The sequence below is a fragment of the Nipponia nippon genome, unplaced genomic scaffold (genome assembly GCF_047370975.1).
Source record: "Nipponia nippon isolate SJK-2023a ecotype South Korea unplaced genomic scaffold, ASM4737097v1 scaffold_6, whole genome shotgun sequence".
In the NCBI taxonomy this organism is placed as follows: domain Eukaryota; kingdom Metazoa; phylum Chordata; class Aves; order Pelecaniformes; family Threskiornithidae; genus Nipponia; species Nipponia nippon.
This window is the reverse complement of record NW_028262380.1, coordinates 47,346,545-47,367,864: the sequence shown is the minus strand read 5'-3', so window position 1 is coordinate 47,367,864 and position 21,320 is coordinate 47,346,545. Positions and strand designations below refer to the sequence as shown.

The 21,320-nt window shown below is 39.0% G+C and overlaps 1 protein-coding gene across 1 annotated transcript in view; it reads left to right on the top strand.

Annotated features, from left to right (window-relative positions):
- The window catches only part of LOC148051451 (uncharacterized), a 200,182-nt gene extending 181,237 nt beyond the window's left edge, over positions 1 to 18,945 (top strand). The window contains exons 6-8 of the mRNA XM_087736976.1: positions 15,449 to 15,568; positions 18,487 to 18,568; positions 18,758 to 18,945. Coding sequence (XP_087593102.1) covers positions 15,449 to 15,568; positions 18,487 to 18,510 — 144 coding nt within the window. The 3' untranslated portion in view covers positions 18,511 to 18,568; positions 18,758 to 18,945. The remainder of the gene's footprint in view (positions 1 to 15,448; positions 15,569 to 18,486; positions 18,569 to 18,757) is intronic.
- The last annotated feature ends 2,375 nt before the right edge of the window (positions 18,946 to 21,320 follow it).

Here is a 21,320-nt window from a genome sequence, read left to right as displayed (position 1 = left end):
GAATTGCCAGGTTTAGACACTGTTTTTTCTCAGGAGCACTGGAAAGTGAGTCTCGCCTTCTAGCTCCAAAAAACTTTCTTGTTTTCATTCTGGTAATATGATTCTAAGTTGAGACCCTTCAGCTGTGCATGCGTGGCCTGATCTCTTCGTAAAAGACAGAAGTTTGTATGGTTTCCTCAGTCAGAGAAAACTCAGTTTGTTGTTGTTTACCCCTGCATGGGATAGGATGTTCTTGGTAAGCCAGTGTGGTGCAGCGTTTTGAGTATTAGCCATCTTTAACTCTGCTCAAATATGTTTGAAAAAGAGAGTGTGTGACTTGAAGCATGAAAATGCTTGAATCCAGCAGTGACCACCTGTGCTTATTTGGAAAATGAGAATAATAAATAGCAGAAGGAGATTTGCTCTGTCCTTCTCCCCTTTTTTTGGGTGTCAGCCACAAGATAAGAAACTCTGGTAATTCTTAAAGTAAGAGCTGGAACTTGAGAGAAGTTGAAACTGAACTATTCCTCCTTCCATTAGCTCAGAAGACAATACTCAGGTTATGTAACTGGGCACTAAAGCATGGAGCTTTGTACTTTTTGGAAAAAATATTATTTGGTGAAAGTCTTTGTCTCCCTTCAGGTATAAATTAACTAAAAGTTAGCTAACGAACCTATGCAACAAAGTTCTATTCAGATAGTATATAAAATAGCTGTATTTAGTAATAATTAATACTGTGTAAATATCCCCAACAATTAACCGAGATATGAAAGTCTCTCTACTTTAGTTTAAATATTACTTTGTATGGTCTTAGTTCACTCTAGCTCTCTCGAAGGCTTTCACTTCTATCTCCAGCAAACAGCCAGAATCAATATGCACTGTAATATCATCAGATCTGCACTTCCAACACAGAAACTTAATGGTGACCTGATATGATTATAGCAATAATAAGAGATCAGCATGCTTCACAGTTGAGCAATTTATGCCTTTTATGATTTATTTTGCCCTAATCCCGCTAAGTGCTGTGCAATATTTGTAGAGAGTTACTGAGTGACTGGAAGGCAACAAGTTCAGTTACACCTAACTCTCATTTTGGAATTGATTTAGTTCTCTGGAGATGCAAAGTGAAGCTTTAATAAGGGTAGGTACAAATCTCCTTTGAGTTAAGGGTTAATTGTCTAGCAACATAGAAATTATGAGCCGTATTTGTTTTATTTTTTTCTTTGAGAAGATTACAGATTCTTAATTATTTTGTAACACCACCTTTTTCTGTCACTTTATTGAAATAGCTACTCTATTTCATTATCCTTATAAGCGTAGAGTTTCAGATGAACTCTTTCACTGACTGACTTTTCTCAAAAATCTGTAAAAATCCTACTAGTTATCTCAGCTTCGACAGTTTATGCACCAATCATGGCACACCCACAAGGTCAGCTATAATTTTTTGGAAACAAGGCCAGGACCGTTTCTTAAAATTGCATTCTAGCAGCCTACAAAGAAATGTCATGTCCTCGTACCAAATGTTTCAATTAGACAAGACTTGATTTCTGAGGCTCTGGTTGTAAATCATCGCATCTGAGCGGCTGAGGTGTGGCGAACTTAAATCTGATTCCAGAACCAGATGTTTTTTTCACATTGTTTTAGCAGATGACCATTTTTTAAACTTCAGATGTAAACCAGTGATGTAATATACATATGAGAGTAAGGGCGGAGAACTCCTCCCTCAAAACCTTATGTAGAAAGGTAGCTGGAATTGATGACATTGAAATAGTGAACCGAATACACAATTAAATAGGATTGATCAAGATTTCTTCATTGAACCTGTTTCTTTATTGAAGTCACTACTGGTATATTAGAAAAAAATTTGGGCCTGTAGGTTTTTGCATGCACTGCCATTTTGGGAAGCTCTCTGAGATTTGAGATGCAACCACATGCATTTCTGATATAGTTCCCCCTCCCCCTGCCCCGTGATCAGTTGTGACTGAGACAAAATGTGTTCTTTAACATCATTGATTGTTTTATTAAAACAATAATAAGCTAGGTCTTGCTTGTTTCCATCTAATTCGCGTCTGTGTACAACACAATTTTCCTGGTTGAGGAGTAGATCACATGGCTGCTAAAATTCTAAGTCTTTGCTGAGGAAACCCCCAGATCAATGTTTTGGGAGAATAAGGGTCAAGGAGGGGGTAGACTTAAAATATTTTGTTGGGGGAGAGGGTAGATGCAGGGAGAGAACAGAATTATTACCCTTTCTCTCTAGAAAGCTATTAATTTTTTAAACAGCATGATGCATGCTTTGACTTCCTATGTATGGGTTCTAGTAAAACAGAAAAGAAACCCACACAGTTGTCTTTTACAATACAGAATTGATCTTTGGGACTTCCCAATGAGGCCAAGAACTTATTTTTGTCTCTTTGGAATGAACTAAATAGATAATTCTGTGGATGAAACTTCTGTGAGTATATTGGAATAAAAACTAGTTTCGTTTCGATGGATGTAGAAACATGAATACCCCCTAGACCTATGACAAACAATTTCAGATACGGGGAATCTGGAGTTCAGTGACTTATGGCTCTCAGAGTAAAATGCAGCTTTCTACAGCAGTCTCATTTCAATGTAGTAAAATGCACGTGGAACACTGAGTTTCTCTATAGCTATTGCAAACATTTGATTGATGGGATGGGTAGCTTGTTCATGCAAACCACGATACCAGCTGGCACCTGCAGAGAATGACATTGACACTTGTGTAGAGACAGGTAAAAACTCATACACAAATACCACACTATTCATAAAAAAAAAAAAAAAAAAAAAAAGCTAAAACTCTCCCCAGGTCAAGTCCCCCTCTCTGTTAGTACAGCTGTGTCCTTTTACAAGCCAGTCTTTAGTGCTTTCATTGGTTGTATCCTTAAAAGACAAACACTGCTCCCTTTGGAAGCAGTTTCATAATCAATAGTCTTCATTACAGGCAATGTTTTCTCCTTACTTTGTTCGTTTTATTAACCCTAGGTGACTCTTGCAATCTCTTCGGAATCTAATCCCTAACTCTCTTTGGATCCCTCCCAGCCCCCACCCTTACCCCACATACTTTGGAGATGGTACACAATGCCTCCTAGCAAAAACTTTCAGGAATTAACTTCTCTTTGCACTGTTGAGCAAAGAGTGCACTTAATTATTTGTCTGATATACCTGCCAAAACTAATTTTTTTTTTTTTTTTAATGGCTTTGCTTCCTATTCTCTTTTACCACCTGGTCCCATTAGGAACAAAAATAGAACTAATTTTATTTCGAATATTTGGGAAATCAGGATGGGGCACAGGACTGGGTTTAGAGAATGCAATAAACATACAGCTGTGAAGGATGTTAGACTGCCAGTTGCCTTCCTAACCAGCACTTAAAAGCTCTTTGAAATGAGAGGGATATACGGGTTAAACTGATGCAATATAGTGGAATACCAATTGACCTGCCTTTTTCTTTTATATTCTTTATTTGCGTAAATCCATGGAATTAGTCCTTTTACAAGCACAGGATTAAGAGGAGGTGATCCCATATCACTGTGAGGTTAGATATTTTATTTTTTTTCTCAAGAGTGCAGTAAACAGAACATGGTATGTAAGGATTAGCTCAACCTGATATATTTCCGTTTATGAAAGGTCCTTCAAAGGAAAATCCTGGTGTAGTTTGACACAAAAATGCTGTCAGGAAGAAGCACATTAACCAATTTACTTTCCAATTAGGATATATTTATTACTTACATGGGCCAAAATGTTTGCAGAAACATGTTGAAACGCTCATCCTTTTTTCTAACTTGCCTTAAAATCATATCTCAGTATAATCTTATTCATGGCTTCTTTTCTTTAATAGCATTTTTTCAGTTCATTTAAACCAGAAGCTATTATATCTTTTCTGACGGTGGGAAAGAGTTCTATGGTAGCATACAGCTAAAAACAGAAACTGAAATGCTTGAATGCTCACCAAGATGGAACAAATTATTGGCGTCTTTTTTCTTTTGTGATTTGAATGTAAATATTTAACCCTGTGAGAGATGAGAGAATACGAAAATTAAAAAGCAGATTTCTTGCATTCTACTTGCTTCTGATCAGGTCAGAAAATGGCTTAAGTTATTTGTTGTCTGGTAGAGCAGAAAGACAAAAAACAGTGAATGAGCCTGAACAATTATTGATGATGTCCGAGATATTGTATGGTTATCGCAGACCTATCATGACATTGTTCCAGAAGAGGGCAAGTAGTTGTCTTATTCAGCACTGACAAACAGGGCCAAAACCTGTAAACTCTGCCACTTGGAAGCAGTTTTTACAGTTTTTGACATAATAGAAGTGGTAATTTGTGACTCTTGTAATTCCTTATATTGTCGCAAAAGCAAAATTTAATACTACAGAGGAATTAAAATGAACTCTCCATGCTCTCTCTGTATCCTGAACTCATATCCCTGGACCTGAAAGGATGAGCAGCGCAGGATTCTGCCTGCACTGTGCAGTGCCCCCAGGTTATGAATATTTAGTAAGAACCGCACCTATTTCATACTTTACTGCTTTCTCAATGAAAAAGACAAAATTCTATGAGCATAACTATCGCAGTGTAATACAAAGGGAAGTACTCTGGCTACCAAGTTCCTACTGTACAATAAACTCCCAATATTTCCTGCTAACTTCAAAGTTTCACTCTCACTTAGAAATATGCATAAGCCTCCTCTTGCTCAGCTATTAGCTGATTGTTCCATTGTCCAGGAAGGTGAAACAGTTCAAAAATGCCCTTAATGTGGGAATTGGTAATTGGGCCATTATTCCAAATGTCTCTGGTATATTTTCCTTGAAAGACCAATCTGCCCCTCAGTGACTGAAATCAAACAGAAGTCAGTCAAGATCCTGTAGTGTGCGTTAATCCTGTTCATAAGCTTGTATAAAATATGATTCAGTATGTATGCTCCCATGAAATACATGATTAATTGTGTGGAAAGCCTTCACCCTGAAATTTGAACACTGCTGTGTTCAAATGCAGGAAAGAGCATTTTATCTCACTGTGGGCTAATGATTTATTTAGAGCTTAGTGAAACATCTGTTTGAGGACAGCAGATGACCACAGCTCATGCAGCCATGGGATGTTAGCATTTCTAAGGAGGTGGAAGCAGTTTATATTCCAAAGAAGAATTCAAACTGTTTCATGAATAAATAACTGGTACTGGTTTTAGGTAGGTATCCTTCTTTCCTAATGGAGTCCTGTGGGAGAACTTGGACTTTTGAAAAGGAGGAGAAAACAAAAGAAGTGGGGAGGTTGGGAGGGGGAAGAATTCGTGCCCACACTGGGATTCTGCTTGCTGATAGAAAGCTTGAAGACAAAAATTTTACAATACAGGGGACTGAGTTATGTGATTGGAAAACATCATAGCAGCTTTACAGATCAGTACGGCAATGTGAGAGAAGTCCCTGGGATATGATGCAAAGACCTTAGCATGATTTTTCTTTTTTTTTTTTTTTTTTTTTTTTAATACCCTTGGTTTACCTGCCTTTCTAATCCATTGTGTATGTTTGGGGTTGCTAATGAATAGTTCATGCTTTTCCCAAGCCTTTTATGTAAGGTCTCTTCAGAGTAAGTGTAGCACGCACAATTCTTTTCTACTGGATGAAACAATAAAAAAAAAAAAAAAACAAGATAGCTCGATAGCTTTTATAGAGATCTGAGAAAATTCTTGTTGTTATCCAGCAGAGACTCCTTTGTGAAGCTGAATGTACAGGTATGGATGTTCGTAAATACATTCATGTATGAGACGTTTGTGGTGACCAGAAATACACTTGGCATAAATCAAGCCAATGGGGAGAACAACAAAATGTTTTTCACATCTAATTTGCAAAAACTAGGAAAGATTTTGTTGGGGGTTTTGTTTGTTTGTTTGCAACTTCAGTTTGATACCACAGATGAGAAATACTGCTTTAGCCAGACTATTATTTTTCTAGACTCTTCCCTTACAGCTAATCCATAAGTGTGAGTTCCAGAAGGGACAATTATGATTTATTTCTTCTTGGCACAGGCCTTGGACTGTCATGTAAGCCTCCTAGAGACTGCAGCTGAGCACTTCTCCAAGGTTTATACCATTTCTAGGCTGTGTTTATTAAGGTCCAAAGGGAGTAAGGCACTCAACTGAAAGGTACTTCTACAACATGTACCTCCTCTAGACCACTTTAACAACCTGAATTTCAACTCTCTCTTTATAGCGCATCATTACAATTGGATGCTTCATCTTTCAAAGTGAGATGATAGATATTTTAGTTTTAATGTTATAACACTTTTGATTGTCCTGCTTATCAGTAGCTTGTTCTGTTCCAGCTGAGAGAGGAAGTAGAAAAAAAAAAAAAACAACCAACTTTGAACAGCCATGTTTGCAGTCAAGTCCTGTCGTATTAAGTAAACCCTGTTATGAAGATTATTTAATTGTCATCATCACTGGTGATGCTAGAAATGCAAACAAGTGCTCTGGCAAAGCTGATGAATGAGTTGTAATTAGAGAAGTCTGAATCACTGGTAAACTGTCAGACTGAATGTTCAAAATAAGTATTATAAAAGAACAAAGTGGACCTACATATTGGATTTGTACACACCTATAGCTCACCTCTCTGTTTGCTGTTCCCATGTAACTATCATTATATATACTCCCCCTCTCAGCATCACATGGTATGTGCACACTGTACATTTTCTCAGGAAAATATCTGAAAATAATTCTGCAATTGCAAGCTGAGAATGTGCCATCCACCCTCTGCCTTCTCCATGTGTGCATTACATTCCAATTTTCCTTTGATTGCCAGTCATCTCTGTTGTCGCTACAAGCAATGCATTGATTTCTCACTTTAGATCCATTATTACACCACTGCTACAGTAAAAAGGGGAGGATATGAGTCTGTGCATCCACTAGGAGTTGGCGACTGCAAGATTTATATCAATATAAGACAGAAGACGGTATATTTCTGTGAGAGGACAGAGCAGCAGGAGCTGCTATAATAGTTAAAAAGAAGTAAGTTATGTACCCCTCCCAGCGCTAGCTGCAAGAGGCAAGCCAATAAAAAGCTGAGCCCTGGCTCGGGATGCAGAAGACATGCACCTGACACAGGAATTTCTGCCAGCAGCACAATTTGTTTTTCCTATGTAGTCAGGAAGTTCAAGCAGCTGCATTATGATTACCTTGAGCACACACGCTCTAAGGTAGCAGCCACTGTTGGTTCTTTCTTTCAGGTGCGTCCAAGTAGGAAAAGTCAGTATTTGGGCCTCTGTGTAGCCAAACCGTAGGTTTGTCATGACTTACTGCATGTTTTCTGCTTTTAAGATAAATGCTGAACCCCAGAGCAGCATGCATACACTGAAAAATACTTGCATACTAAAGCTAGTACTCCCTAGTGAATCTTTTGTAGGCCTCTACAGTACAGCATCTATTCTTGATTTTCATTTTTACAGATTTCTAGTGGGTTTAGTTTTTACAGTCAAGAAATTATCCAGGCTAGTGGTTGCTGCAGCCGCCAGCCCACTTTGCCCTGATAGATATGAATGCAGAGCTGGTGAACTTTATAAATTCAACTGCATCAAAGGAATTCTCACCGTGCCAAGTTGTGTAAGAGATGATTTTATATATAACGTATTTAAAAATAGATAGTTCTACTATTCTTTCTTATCTCCGTTTTTAATTTTATCTGGTTTTATCAAGGATTAGCAAAATATGGACCTAAAAAGTATTGAATGCTGTCTACTGTTTAGCTTTGAAAAGATTCCTTCTCAGGAGAATACCCTAGAATTTCTCCACAGGCTATAAAACCTACATAAAATCATAAATTTTCTTTGGCAATCTTTTATTTTAACTGAAGGAAAGTAAAATAAGGATAATTTAAATAAAAAACAAAAGAAAATGGTGGTCTGATGGGGTTTAATGGAGAAAGCAGACTATAAAGCTTGCTTTGGATCAGCTAAAATAGATTTCCTGACTGTTCCTAAACAGTTGTCTACTTGTGTTCCTTTTTGAGAAATTTTTGCCTTGTTCCAGATTGGATATTGCATATTCATAGGACTATTTTATAAAGTGGAGCTGATTTAGAAATTCTTGCCTTGAAAAAACAGTCATAACTGGTTCCTTTCGCCCTCAGTTACTTACCAACTTTTTTTCTTTTTTTAACTTTTAGATGGCTAAGCTGCCAAGAGTATGCACATTACGCATCCTGATTCTGGTTTTTGACAGTTAAATTATACACAACTAATATTTTGGCAAATATTAAGCTTTGTAAATCCTGCATGTGTCACCCCAGTCTAATTTGTGAGTTAATTGTACAAACCAAGAGAAATGGGTCACAGGGAGTCAAATCTTTTTTCTAAGAAGACTTCATGTGTAAAAGAAACACACAACTATCCGGTCTTGTGGTCTAGAAACTAAGCCACATCTTTTATCTCAGCTTATGCTAGATTTTTAGTACTTAAGCACATTAGCATTTATACTAGATTTTGACTTGTATTCCTTCCTATCTTGCAATTTTATTCTTCGAGGCATGCTTTGAGTCTTAGTCTTCACCACTTAATCTGTATCAGACTGCACACACAGTTTTCTCTGCTACAAACGTTATTCTTAAATACATGTCAAGGCTCAGGTCCTCAGCAGATGCTAGGCACTTACTTCTGTCTCATGGGATCTGATTCTACCACGCAGGCATCATAGACCTTTGGGAAGACCAGTACCCTTCTAAGATGCCATCTAACCTCAGAAGTTTTCAAGGATCTTTATTTAAGATACCACTATATGTCAGGATACTAGAGTTCAATTAGTATTTATGACCTGGGATCTGGTATGCTGGGCTTTGAACTGCTCTGATTAGGTAGTCTGTTTTTCACCAGAAAGACAGTACAGAGAAATCCATACATCTTGGTGTGGGTTCCTGGCACAAGTGCTTTGAGGGACTTCCTCAGGGGAAAGATGCTGCCAGGAGCAGGCTTTGCCTTTCCGACCAGTTTTGAAACCGAGTTGTTTTTTGATGGTGGTCTGAACAACAGTGCTGCTTGCTGGTTCTGGCTGTGCCATCTAGCTTTTCTTATACTTTGTCATTGTAGAGCTGTCCTCTCAGCCCCTAGTGCTCTGCCGGCGTACGTTTTTCTTCTAAAACTGGTGTTGATCTGCTGATAATGCACTAAATTTGTCGCTACTGCAGGAACTACAGGATATGCTAAGTCTGTCAGTACTATTTGAAGTTAGGACTTCAAACTCTGCAGTCTCAAAGAGTTCAGTCCTTCCCTTTTTGTTTCTGTATACTCCTCATTACTTCTTTTCTGGTGTGTTTTTTAATAAATAGAATCCTCACCCTGACTATGTGGCAATGCAATCAGTTGTTGGAGAATATGCACTAAAATCAGTTTTTAGACAGAAACATCAAGAAGTTGTAAGCTCTGCACAGTAGAAGAAAGCTGAAGACATCTTTTACATTCAGCAAACTTAGTAGTGAAGTTGGAGGAAATCCCCAAAGATAATATAATGGGAAGGGTGACTGGAAACAGAATAGTGAAAGAAGCTGGTAGGAGAGGGTGGAAGTCCCCTGAATCAAAAAGAGTTAGTACAAAAAGTATTAAAAAAACAAACAAACAAACAAACATGGACTGCAAGTAATAAGGGGAATTTGTTGTCAGCTTGCCATGTAATTCTGAGCTTACTTGTGCTCTTCACATAATGAATCTGCCCCATTCAACTTGATAAAGTTGAAAATTTGGGAGATTTTTAATTTAATTTCCCAGAATATGAAATTGTATTGGAGATTTCACAACAGTTCTGAAATTGTTAAAATGGTTTTCAAAATGGAAAACCATTTAGATTTTGTTTCAAAAAGGAGCATAGGAAAAAAGAGACCCTTTTAAATGGTCTCTGCTACAAGCACTTCTTAAAACTGTAAAGAGCTAGATAGACCCTGGAGCTGAGAAAGAAAAAGTTTGAAAGGTGGAAGATTCCTCTTCTCCACCTCTCAAGTGGATGGAGCCACTGTAATAGGAAGCCTGGTTTTGGAGGGGAGTAGGAGAGATGGAAGACCAGGGCAGGCAAATTGGCCTCTTGGAAAAGAAGTCTCAGCAGTGAAGGGGGAAGTATGGACATCATCATTGCACTTTGAAAAAGCCAACAAGCTTGGAGTCTATTGTGTAAAAACTTCCAGGATTATGGTAAAAATGCATTGCCCCTCGTCTGACGTCTCACTAAAGGCTAAAAATGTCTTTAATCCCTGAAGAATGGTTGGCAATATCAGCTCATTGTCTCTCCTCTTCTTCTAGCCCTGGGAAGTGTGTTCCAAAATGCTCTGTATCGACCTGCTGAAGCAGCAACTGAAAGGGGTGGGAAAGGGAGGGATTGGGTTTTTTTTTTTTTTATATGCTCCTAAGGCAATTTTGAGTGAATGAAGAAGATTATTTTTAAAAATACCCTCTCTCATTATAATAGCCTTATGCTTGCTTTGCAAAAAAACCCTCACACGCCTGGTGCAGGGAAGCTTCCCTGTAGGATGAGGGAGTGGAAAGGACTTAAGCAATATTTCAGGTCCCATGTAGCACTATAAAGTAAAGCACAAAACGTTAGTGATAATGAGAGCTGGCAAAATCCTTGCTTTGGATCACAGACCATATCATCTGTTCCTGAATATACTTGCATAGGGCTAGCTAAATCATCAACGTATCTTGCCAAGACCCATGTTATTAAGTAGCAGGTGCAGTACTAGAAATGAAAGAAAGAGTAATTAAGGTTATGTAAGGGTGAGAAATGCAGGCTCCATGTGTGCAGCAGCTGCTGATTGTTGCAGTCATGTAGGACGGTGGTCTGAGGGATGGCTGTGTAGCCATTTCTGCATTAGGTTACCCTCTGGAGAAGATGTTTTGGATGGTTTTGAATGTGCTATGTCATATCTTTGGATTTGCTGCATGACAAGTTCTAAAGGGAATATGGCCACTATAGAAGAACTAATATTTTTTACATATCTTCATAACGTACTGTAAGATTCTGATCTTTTATCAGCAAAGATAACCCTAGTAGTGCTCAAGATTCTGAGCATGAACAAAGAAAATTGATTTACCGAACATTTTGAAAACAGAAGAAAATGATGGTGATGATACATGTTGCAGCAGGATACTATAGCATAAGTTCTCATAGATCCTTCAAAAACCCAAACACAAGAGCATTTCTTTGGTATCCCTAATGTTAAAAGATTTAATGTAAGATTAAAACTGGTGGGTTGCAGTACTACTGCATAGCTAGCTCTGAGCATAAGTTACAACTTCCTCAAGCCAATACACAAAGCAAGAGTTTTTAATCTTATGCCTTTAGGCCTTGTATCAGAACAGGAGCTGGCAAAGTTAGTTTTTCCAAGTCTGACTCAACGTCTTCATTTGGAAAGTCTGCCTCATTCATATTCTGAGTAAAGCATGGTTACATCATATACTATCCCAGTGTCTATTTTTGTCAGATTAGTAATATAATGTACCGGCATCAATACATGTAGTTGAGGATGAGGATCTGCAAGGTAGAGGCCTATGAGGCAGGCTTTTTTCTGCATCTTATTGTATATGCCAGACCATTTCCTACAACCTACACAATTTCATTTTTCTGGAAAGAAGGTAGTAGAAGAAAATGTCTAAATCTGTGTTTAAATTTACAATTGCATAAGATACAGATATCAAAGATCTTTATTAGCAGTAGCCAGTTCTTGCTCAACTTGTTAAATCTCAGATCTGCGATCTCTGAAGTCAGTTTGGTCATGCCCCCCCTTCCCTCCCTGGAGCCTAGCTACCTGTCCAGTCTTGCTCAGGATGGGTTTTTCTGTTGGAGCTGCAACTTTAACCACTTCCACTGAGACTGGACATAGAAGGGAGTGGGTTTTTCTCAAACCCTGGTTCTTTCCATTCTGTAGAGTGCACTTTACGTCTGGAGTGGATCAGAAAAGCTGTAGTACTTGGCTGCTGGATGTGTAGCCAGAAGAAAAGGAATTTGCTAGTAATAGTGCCTGAAATCTGTTAATTGAAGACAATAATGGATAATGAAGAATCCAGGAAGGTAAGCGATTGTTGAAGCTTGTAAATGTGTAGGAAATAACAAATGATGTAACATAAACAGTAGCACTGAGGGAAAAGCCTTATGAGCAGAGTTCATTTGAGAAGCTTTATACCTTTAGCTACTCACAGAAATGAGAATAAATTTGTGTAGAGTAAAAAAACTGCACTAGACTTCTGCACTTACACTTGGCAATTCAGTCACAGAAGTCTGCTTAATATGGTTCAATCATGGTGACCTAATACTTAGTATTTCTAAGTCACAAAGCACACTGCAGGTCTGTAGAGGAACATTGGTTTAGCAAAAAGAAATACATAGATGACACGGGTCTAGAAAAGTGTTTTTTTCTGTTCTTGATATATGGGTGATCATCAGATAAAAGGCTTTTTCATCAGAAATGTTAGAGGTTGTACTACTTTTATCTATTTAAAAATGAAGAGAAACAAACAACAGAAAAACCTATTGCTATGTAACATCATGCAAGTAAGTTAAAAGTTGGCAAAAATATTTACTACAAAAGACGTGATTAAGCATGCTGTGTATGAGGCCTGTCCTGAGCTCTTTTAGCTGACTGTCATAAAACACAAATTTAACCATGGAATTGATTATTTAGTGCACATTGGGCAACACTTACACAATAACTGGTCCTGAAAATTCCTTTTGCTAATGAGTTTTATGTCACTTGATGTAGCTGTGTCTGTATTTTAATATTCTCTGTGCTTTAGGACATTCTGGATGTACCAAAGTAATGCTGACAAATCAGATTATTCAACTGTTAAGTTCTCCTTGCGATCCCAACTTCTCCATTATGGCTTACATTATCACAGTACTTCTAAATTAAGCTCTCACATTTGTTTAGAGGGGAATAAGATCGGAGAAATATTGCTGTCTTAAATTATATAGCCTAGAGGTAGGGAAAATAAGCATGGGATAAAGCAGGATCTAAAGTGCACAACCACTACTGCTAATTGTTTCTATATAAATAGCAGATGGGCATGGGTTAATGGAGACATTGCAAGGTAACTGTGAGGACAGCTGCTTAATTGTTGTTAAATGCATTGAAGATTTTAAGGTAAAGAAACATTTGAAAATGTTCAACAGCTTTTTTTTTTTTGGCCTTTTCTTTTTTTTTTTAGGGAAGAGGAGAAAGGAGGATACTATCCAAGTAAAATAGTCCCACCATATGTGTAAAAGAAAGAGAGAAAATGGGATTTTTATCGTTTCCCATTTTAAAGCAGTATTACAGATCAGACTTCCATGTCTCTTATACAGACTGTATAAGTGTTTGGCACAAAACACAGCTAATCAGAACATAATTTCAGTATGTGCTATTAAATGTGAATAAGTATGCTGGAGAGCAGCTCAAAATTCATTTTCACTAGTATTAATAAGAGCTTACAGAATATAGTAACAGAAACAACACTAGAAAAAGGGGCATTTTCCTAGGATAAGGAGGTTTGTAAGGAGTCAGTGCTGGACATGCAGCACTTCCCTCTTCTCCCCTTGCCCCCATGTTTGGCTGGAGGGTTTTGTCAAAACAATTAGGATAGTAACATGAAGTTACAGGAACTCTTTGCTAGCCCAGCAAAAGGTTTATCTTATGAGTTTTGCAGTCAGCTAAAGCGGTAGTTGACCTTAGGGTCTCTATCAAGCTCATATTCCTATGATTGTTCTGCCTAATAGCCACGTACTCTCTCAGCTTACAAGCTAAACCATTGCAGCCAGTGAAATTGGCTAAAATGTGTAAAAGAAAAAAACAAAACCAAACTAACCCTTTCTGTAAAGCCTGACTATAAATGACTTGCAGTGAAAGTGGTAGAGGATCCCACGTAGGTCCAGCACTAGTTGGTGTATTAGTGCGAGGTTGTACTGATACGTGAGCTAGAGCAACTGAGAGGCCAATAGCTGATATTGATGCAACCAAAGCTCAAGTGAGTTCAGCATTAGAGCTTCTCTTCCATTACCATTACTGCCCACCTGCCCACAGGTGGTCTTTTCACATCGTGAAATTACCGAATTCTTCTGTGTGCTGTCTAATTACAGTATTTCTATCACAGGATGTGCTAGAGGTACAAAAGTGTTGTAGTAAATCTGAGGGGTGACCTCATTGCTCTCTACATGTTCCTGAGGAGGGGAAGCAGAGAGGGAGGTGCTGAGCTCTTCTCCCTGGTATCCAGTGATAGGACACATGGGAATGCTTCAAAGCTGCGCCAGGAGAGGTTTAGACTGGAGATTAGGAAGCATTTCTTTACCGAGAGGGTGGTCAAACACTGGAACAGGCTTCCTAGAAAGGTGGTCAATGCCCCAGGCCTGTCAGTGTTTAAGCAGCATTTGGACAATGCCCTTAACAACATGCTTTAACTCGGTCAGCCCTGAATTGATCAGGCAGTTGGACTAGATGGTTGTTGTAGGTCCCTTCCAACTGAAATAGTCTATTCCATTCTATTCTGAACTGGATAAGGAAAAGGCTGTGGCTACACAACGCTGTAGATGACATTGTTACATGCAGTGACAATCAAGAAGAATGGAAGGGCATCTGGCCCAGACAGTAAGAAGACCAAAATATCCTCAGTAAGTAGCCCAGGCCAACTAGCTTTCCCACTAACAGACTGCTGTTTCTGCATGATGCAGGAAGCAGAATTCCAGAATCTTAGTGCAGGTTGAATGCAAACTATTGAAAAATTCCCAGGGAACAATCTGGTCAAGACCTTTATCAAGGTAAATATGCAGAAGCTGATATTTTGTAAGCTTTCATTGATCTGACAAAAGCATTGGATGTGGTAAGTTGCTGTGGTCTTTGCAGCCTTGCAGAAAGTCCTTATCTGTTTAAGAAAATTAGAGTAGACTTTAGAACTGCTTCGTGTGAGTACAAAATGAAGTTCAGCAGAATGATACGTTCCATAGGACAACTCAAAGAGTACATCTTATAACTAGTCTTGTTCATGCTGTTCAGTAAAGTGATGTACATGATCACTGCAACCTTAAAATAAGCATTTGGATTTTTGAAATTCAGGGTGTCACTTAGCCTTTTTAGACCCACTAAACTATCTGGAGAGACTAAATGGACCAGATAAGAGTTCTTGATTAGAGCTACATATGGGTTATCCACTCCAATTTATGATGTATAGCTGCTGGGACAGAAATTTATTCTTCTATAGACAGCTTTTGATTTGGCGGTCAGATGAAAAATTAGGGCTGCTTGAGAGAACAAAAAAAAGAGTGTCTGTTGCCCCTCTGAACTCCTTGTTTGAGAGTTTCTTATTTTGGGGATGTTGCTGAGTGATAGTGAATGCCTACTGAGAAATGGACTCAGAAAAAAAGGCCATCACTGGCAGGCGCTTTCAAGAAAATAGTATTCTGGCATCAGGCTCTCCACCAGGTGTATTAAGGTTTTGTGCTTCTTTTGTCATGCAGGGTAAGTCTTTGGGACCTGGACAGAAGATAGGTGTGTGGACTGGAGGAGTTCTGCTATGGAGACACTGGCTTTCCCTGCTCTGGAGAACACTGTGTGATGACGCTGTGCGTTCGGCACTGGTGAGGCTGCACTTGAATACTGTGTTCAGTTTTGAGCCCCTCAGTACAAGAAAGACATTGAGGTGCTGGAGCGTGTCCGAAGAAGGGCAACAAAGCTGGTGAAGGGTGTGGAGCACAAGTCTTACGAGGAGCGGCTGAGGGAGCTGGGGTTGTGTAGCCTGGAGAAGAGGAGGCTGAGGGGAGACCTTATCGCACTGTACAACTACCTAGAAGGAGATTGTAGCGATGTGGGGGTCGGTCTCTTCTCCCAAGTAGCAAGTGATAAGACAAGAGGAAATGGCTTCAATTTGCACCAGGGGAAGTTTAGGTTGGATATTAGGAAAAACTTCTTCAGCGAAAGGGTAGTCAGGCATTGGACCAGGCTGCCCAGGGAAGTGGTTGAGTCCCCATCCCTGGAGATATTTAAAAGATGGGTAGATGTGGTGCTTAGGGACATGGTTTAGTGGTGGACTTGGTAGTGGTTTGGTTAATGGTTGGACTTGATGATCTTAAAGGTCTTTTCCAACCCAAATGATTCTATGATTCTATTAGTTGATCAGTGGCAATGTTCTGAGTGTATGTTCACCAGGGCATTCCTGACTAAAGTGCAGCTGTGACAGACCAGAGGAATTGTCCATTTGAACTAAATAGGAGCGCTCAGTTCCTGTGCGGTGAGGTCAGCTGGTGTTACAGGAAGCACAGTTACTGCCTAAGGGGCTTCTGAGGCTGTGACATGCTCCTGACTGCGTGCAACATAGTGCCTGACTCTTCAAGATCTCAGCCACATGTAACACTGCAAGTAGGCCACCATTTTGAGGGAAGACACAGGTCTGTCCAAACTCTTTGACTGGAAAAGCATTCAAGTCAAAGGATGCACCTGGCAGCAGCAGTGCATTGGGGCACATGCTGAATGGCAACGTAGATTACTTGCTACCTGTGGGCCTGGGTGCTCACCTACCCTTGATTCACCTGTGCCTCATAATGCTGCCATCCTCAACTTTGAGGAATTTGCTCTAGTGATGTCAAGAATGATGTCAAATATTATATTGTCTCTAATTTTAAACTTAGACCTCACTGTAAATAATAAGCTTCTGACTACTTGAGTCAGAGGTGAACCTGTCAAAACCACATTTGCTTACAATCTAAACAGGATTAAAATATTGTGCTCCCACATGCACCCACAGAAATTTCAGAGGTGGAAAAGAAATGTGCAAACGAGATGAAATTACACAAGATTCTCTGGTGGATGTGGGTGTGGCCATTTTGATAGTTTAGTGACCTGAATCATTCATTTTTTCCTCAGGTCAGGACAAGAGAACACATGCTTATTTTAATATGGTAATTGGCAGCATGAATAATTGAGTTAAACTGAGAGTGAATGTAAATATGTGCTAGGATTATACTATGTAAAGCAGACCCAGGACGTTCATTTTACGTGGGCAATTGTCTGCAGCAAAAGGGCAGTATGAGGTGATTCAGTAGCATCAGTGTTTTGAAGTGCCACAGCCAAATGTGCCAAAGCTTGTCTGTCTGAGGCCTAGGTCTCATAAAAATTAATTTGCCTCCCTAGCTGCATTTTTTTATAGCAGTATAAGTCCTGAGAAGTCCTTGTATATCATAGATTTTTTTTTTCCTTGTGCTTACAGCTAAAAAAAGCTTAAGTTTTGCATAGCTCTCTCTATCTAATAGATTGAGATTCTTCCTACTAATTCTAATATTAATGGTTTTATGCATACATTAATATCTTGTCATATGAACGTTAAAAGATGCACACCATTGTTCAAACAGGAGAAAAAGTTGTGGTTCGTACCTTCAGGCACTTACAATCTTTGGGCCTCTTCCCTCCTGAAACAAAGAGGAGTTCTACAGTTGTCTGTAAAAGATGCAGGACTAGATTCTAAATCATCCTACAGAGCATTAAGGCTCTATTAAAGAAATGTACTTTCACTAAGGAGCTGAAGAAAAAGCTGCCAGTCTAACTTATTCCATATAACCAAGAGGGTGATTAAATGTTCCAAATATGCAGAAGTCAAATGTCCCATTTCTGCTTTAAATCTTTTCCTTTTATAGGCTGTGGGTTATACTCCCTGCTTTGAAAACCTGTGCTGTTTAGGAACAAGAATTTATTTACAGTTTTAAAAACTTGCAACTAATCTTGGATGAATAGTCTAAATTAACCTTTGGCAGAGAAGTTGTAATTTCTAAGCCAACACATAACTGCATTTTGCATTAGTTCAGGAATATTGGGTACTTCGAGGGGTTAAGAATGAAATATTTTCCATGATTCATATCTCTTTTAGCTTGAAAAGTCAACAACTTGATTCCAATGTAGCCAAAAGGGGTTTTCAGTCCAAAATGTCTCGTTGCTTGCAATTAATTTGGGTTCTTGCAGTTAGGGTTTTGTATCACAATGCATTAATGCATGAAAGCAGCTGCACAATGAGTAGTGCCACATGTTTGAACTAAAAATAATCTGTGTATATTGTTGCTGCGCAAACAGTTGTACATTTTGGTCACTGAAGATAATGTCTATGTTAGAACAGCAGAGACACATATGGCAGAATCAGATGCACACTGTAGGACTGTGAGGGGATGCTTGCGTGTGCCTGCTTGTGCCACTTAACCACACCCTGTCCTTTTCTGTCTTGGCAAGGATGCTGAGTCCTATTATTTAAACCCATGAAAAAGTACAACAAAACTTTTAGTGATAAATATACTTAGGCAAATGGAAACAGCTTCTATTTTTCCTGAAATAAGGATTTTGGAACTTAGACAACTGACATGGTGCTTTAAGGAGGGGAAAAAAGGCGATGCTAGTTTAGAATTAATTCTGTCTTGCAGATATATCTATGGGAGAGGAAAAAAAAAAAAAAAAACCCAAACAGCTGGAAATGGTATGCTTTCCAACTTGCTGAGCTCAGTCCTTCTTCCACTTACAGGTCAGTGTTTTGTGGCCCCACTGAAGAGTCTGTGCCTTTCAAGAAACTCCAGAAAATTAATTCTGATCCCCATCCTGCTAAGGTATGTAGAGTGGCTTGCCAATGGATGACTCTTTCATCCAACCTTAGTCTAAGCTTTGGGTCTAGAGAGCACTTGCTTCTACTTCCAGCCTTGCACCTTAATCTCTGCTCTCCGTTCTAAAGTAAATTACACAGAGGAGGAGTTAAAGATTATGTCTAAGTTTTTCTTTTGTTCTTTATGTGAAAACAGTTCTGTGGCCTACAACTCCTACTATGCACAATAGTAACTCTCCAGTGCAATACTGCACTACACTAGAGCCTGGGTCTTCATACATGCTGGGAACTCCTGGAGAAGTGCAACATAATGGAGGAGATAATACCAGTTTCCATTAGAAGATAGCAGGACTGCCAACTATCGCCGCTCAATAGGCACTAACATCTTAGGCAAGTTGTCTGTCTTTTGTTTTCCAAGCTTCAGTGCAGTGCAATGTGCTTAACTGTCAACAGCCACAACTGACAGGCTTTGCTTGCTGCCACTTGCTGCCTTTCAGCTGAGACCAATGTTTCCAGTCAACCAGCTTGGACTATAAATTACCGGTGGAAATTATGAAGCTCCATTCCTGCAAGTAAGTCTTGATCTCACCTGATGGGATGCAGCTGCAGGTGGTTGTTGATTACCAAGTGAAACCTGTACAGTATGTGTCCTGTCTGAACATAACAACAGAATGGTAATGTGGCTGAAAAAACATACCCAGCTATAGTACTAGCAGATAAGTTATAATAGAGCATATTATAATTATGGTTTATAAACTAGGTGCTTATAACCATTTACCTGTCACTAGGTAAATGTCTAAAGTTTTCAACAGTTTTCTTATGTCTGTTAAGTTATATAGGTTAATGATAATATATTATCAAGCTGATATTTGTACTTGCTGGTTGTCTTTCTTCCAAAATGAAGCAGCAATTGCATACTGACAGTGGAGAAAGAGGGGCTGGGATCCTGCAGCTGAGCACACAGAAAAGGCAGGAAAGAGTCGGAGAAGTGTTTAGTTCCCCATTAGGAAGAAGCCAAGAGACGGAGTTTTTAAGTCCAGAGTATTAGCTATAAAGAGACTTTGGTGATTAAAGAAACTGACTGCTGTTGCATCTGTTCCTGAGAAAATGGGAAATGAAAAGGGATATATTCTCTCTAATTAGAATTACAGCTAAACTTGCTTATTAACTGCTTCTAAAGGTGGAGAACTTGACCATTGACTATTTGAGCCAGAAAGAGAGATGGTATTTGAGTAGTTCTTTTTCTTATTTCAAACATGGTCTCTGCTTTTAACTGTGTGTGCCTTTGTCCCTTTTTTTTTTCTTTGTTTTGGGAGCAAGACAATAGTAATGTGTGCCCATGGAAGAACTTGCAATGTACAAGGACTTCCACTCTCTATTGGCAGACAAGCAGATGCAGTTCTGGCATCTCATTTGTGCTCACTAGACCTATACTGACAGTAAACAAACTAAAAGATCTGTGTGCTAGCAAATTTTTTTATTCGTACTTTTGCCAAGTTGCACTTGTTTATGCACTCTCTGTGCCAGGATTTTCAGTAACAACGGCATTAAAATGTACCCTTCTGTTATAACTAGTAAGCTCATTTCTTTTTCTTTAAATTGGCTATTTTAAAAATGCTGTTATCAGTTAAAACAGCTTCTCTTTTCTAGAATAATAGCATAGTTGTGTGTGCAAACCAAAAGTTCAGACTGCAAAAAGCTGCTGTAATGCGGAGAAAAAGATATGCTAATTTCATATTATATTAAAGATTTCTGCGTTTCACCCTCTCTTTACCATAGTAATTTGTTTGGACTAATTTTATGTTTTGCCCTAGAAATTTCAAGGTTCTGAATTCTGGATTTTTTTGGAGAGACCGCCTTCAGCCATCATCCCTGTACCTAAGATTTCATTCTTAAACTTTATTTTATAGCACATGAACAAGGGAACTAAAATATTTGTAAACAGAAAAAGGAATAGGATTCTTCAAGAATATCTAGGACTGCACGTTATGTGCCTTCCAAGAAAATGAGAACTTCTCTATTGATTTAGATAGAAATTTTGACAACTAACCCTAGGCTTCAAAGCCTACCTTCGCACCCATGTACACTGTGGGGAGTACTTGAGAGGTTTCGGTGACTAAAATGGAATCCAAACATTTAGACATCAAAACAGGCACCTAAATGTGGCCAGTTAATAAGCTGTCGTCATTTTTTTATTATTTTTTTTTGCAGCTAACCCTTCCCTCTTCTTAGATTTAGGCATCTCTCTTTTCACTCAGAATCCACAGCCTAGAACCCTCTCTTTGTAGATTGTGGAAAGTATGGAAATCTGTTTTGTATATAAAAACCTTCTTGACTAGGCTGCCTGTCCAGCAGGTCGGGGAATTTCCTCCTCAGCCTGAAGAGTTACTGAAGCAGAAGGATGCAGGCTACCTTGGAAAGTGAGCACTCTGCCCCCCCCCCCCCCCCCCCTTTTTTTGGAAGCTACACCAGCCTGCACGGTGGAAAAAAAATGCAAAAAATGCATTGTTCAGTAAACCCAAGGGTGACTGTCAGATGGTATGTGACAATTTATTATCTTATTCATTGTCATCTGTCTGGGACGGAGAATACCCCAACTATGTCAGCATTTCATATTAAACAGCAGTTAAAGTGATATATTTAGTGTTGGGAGCAGGAACTGAAAACTAGTGCTTGCACTGCTACCATTCCTGGATAACAATTCATCACTCTGTTTCCATTGCTTAGTGTTCCTCAGGCTGTATGCATCTAACGTTCAC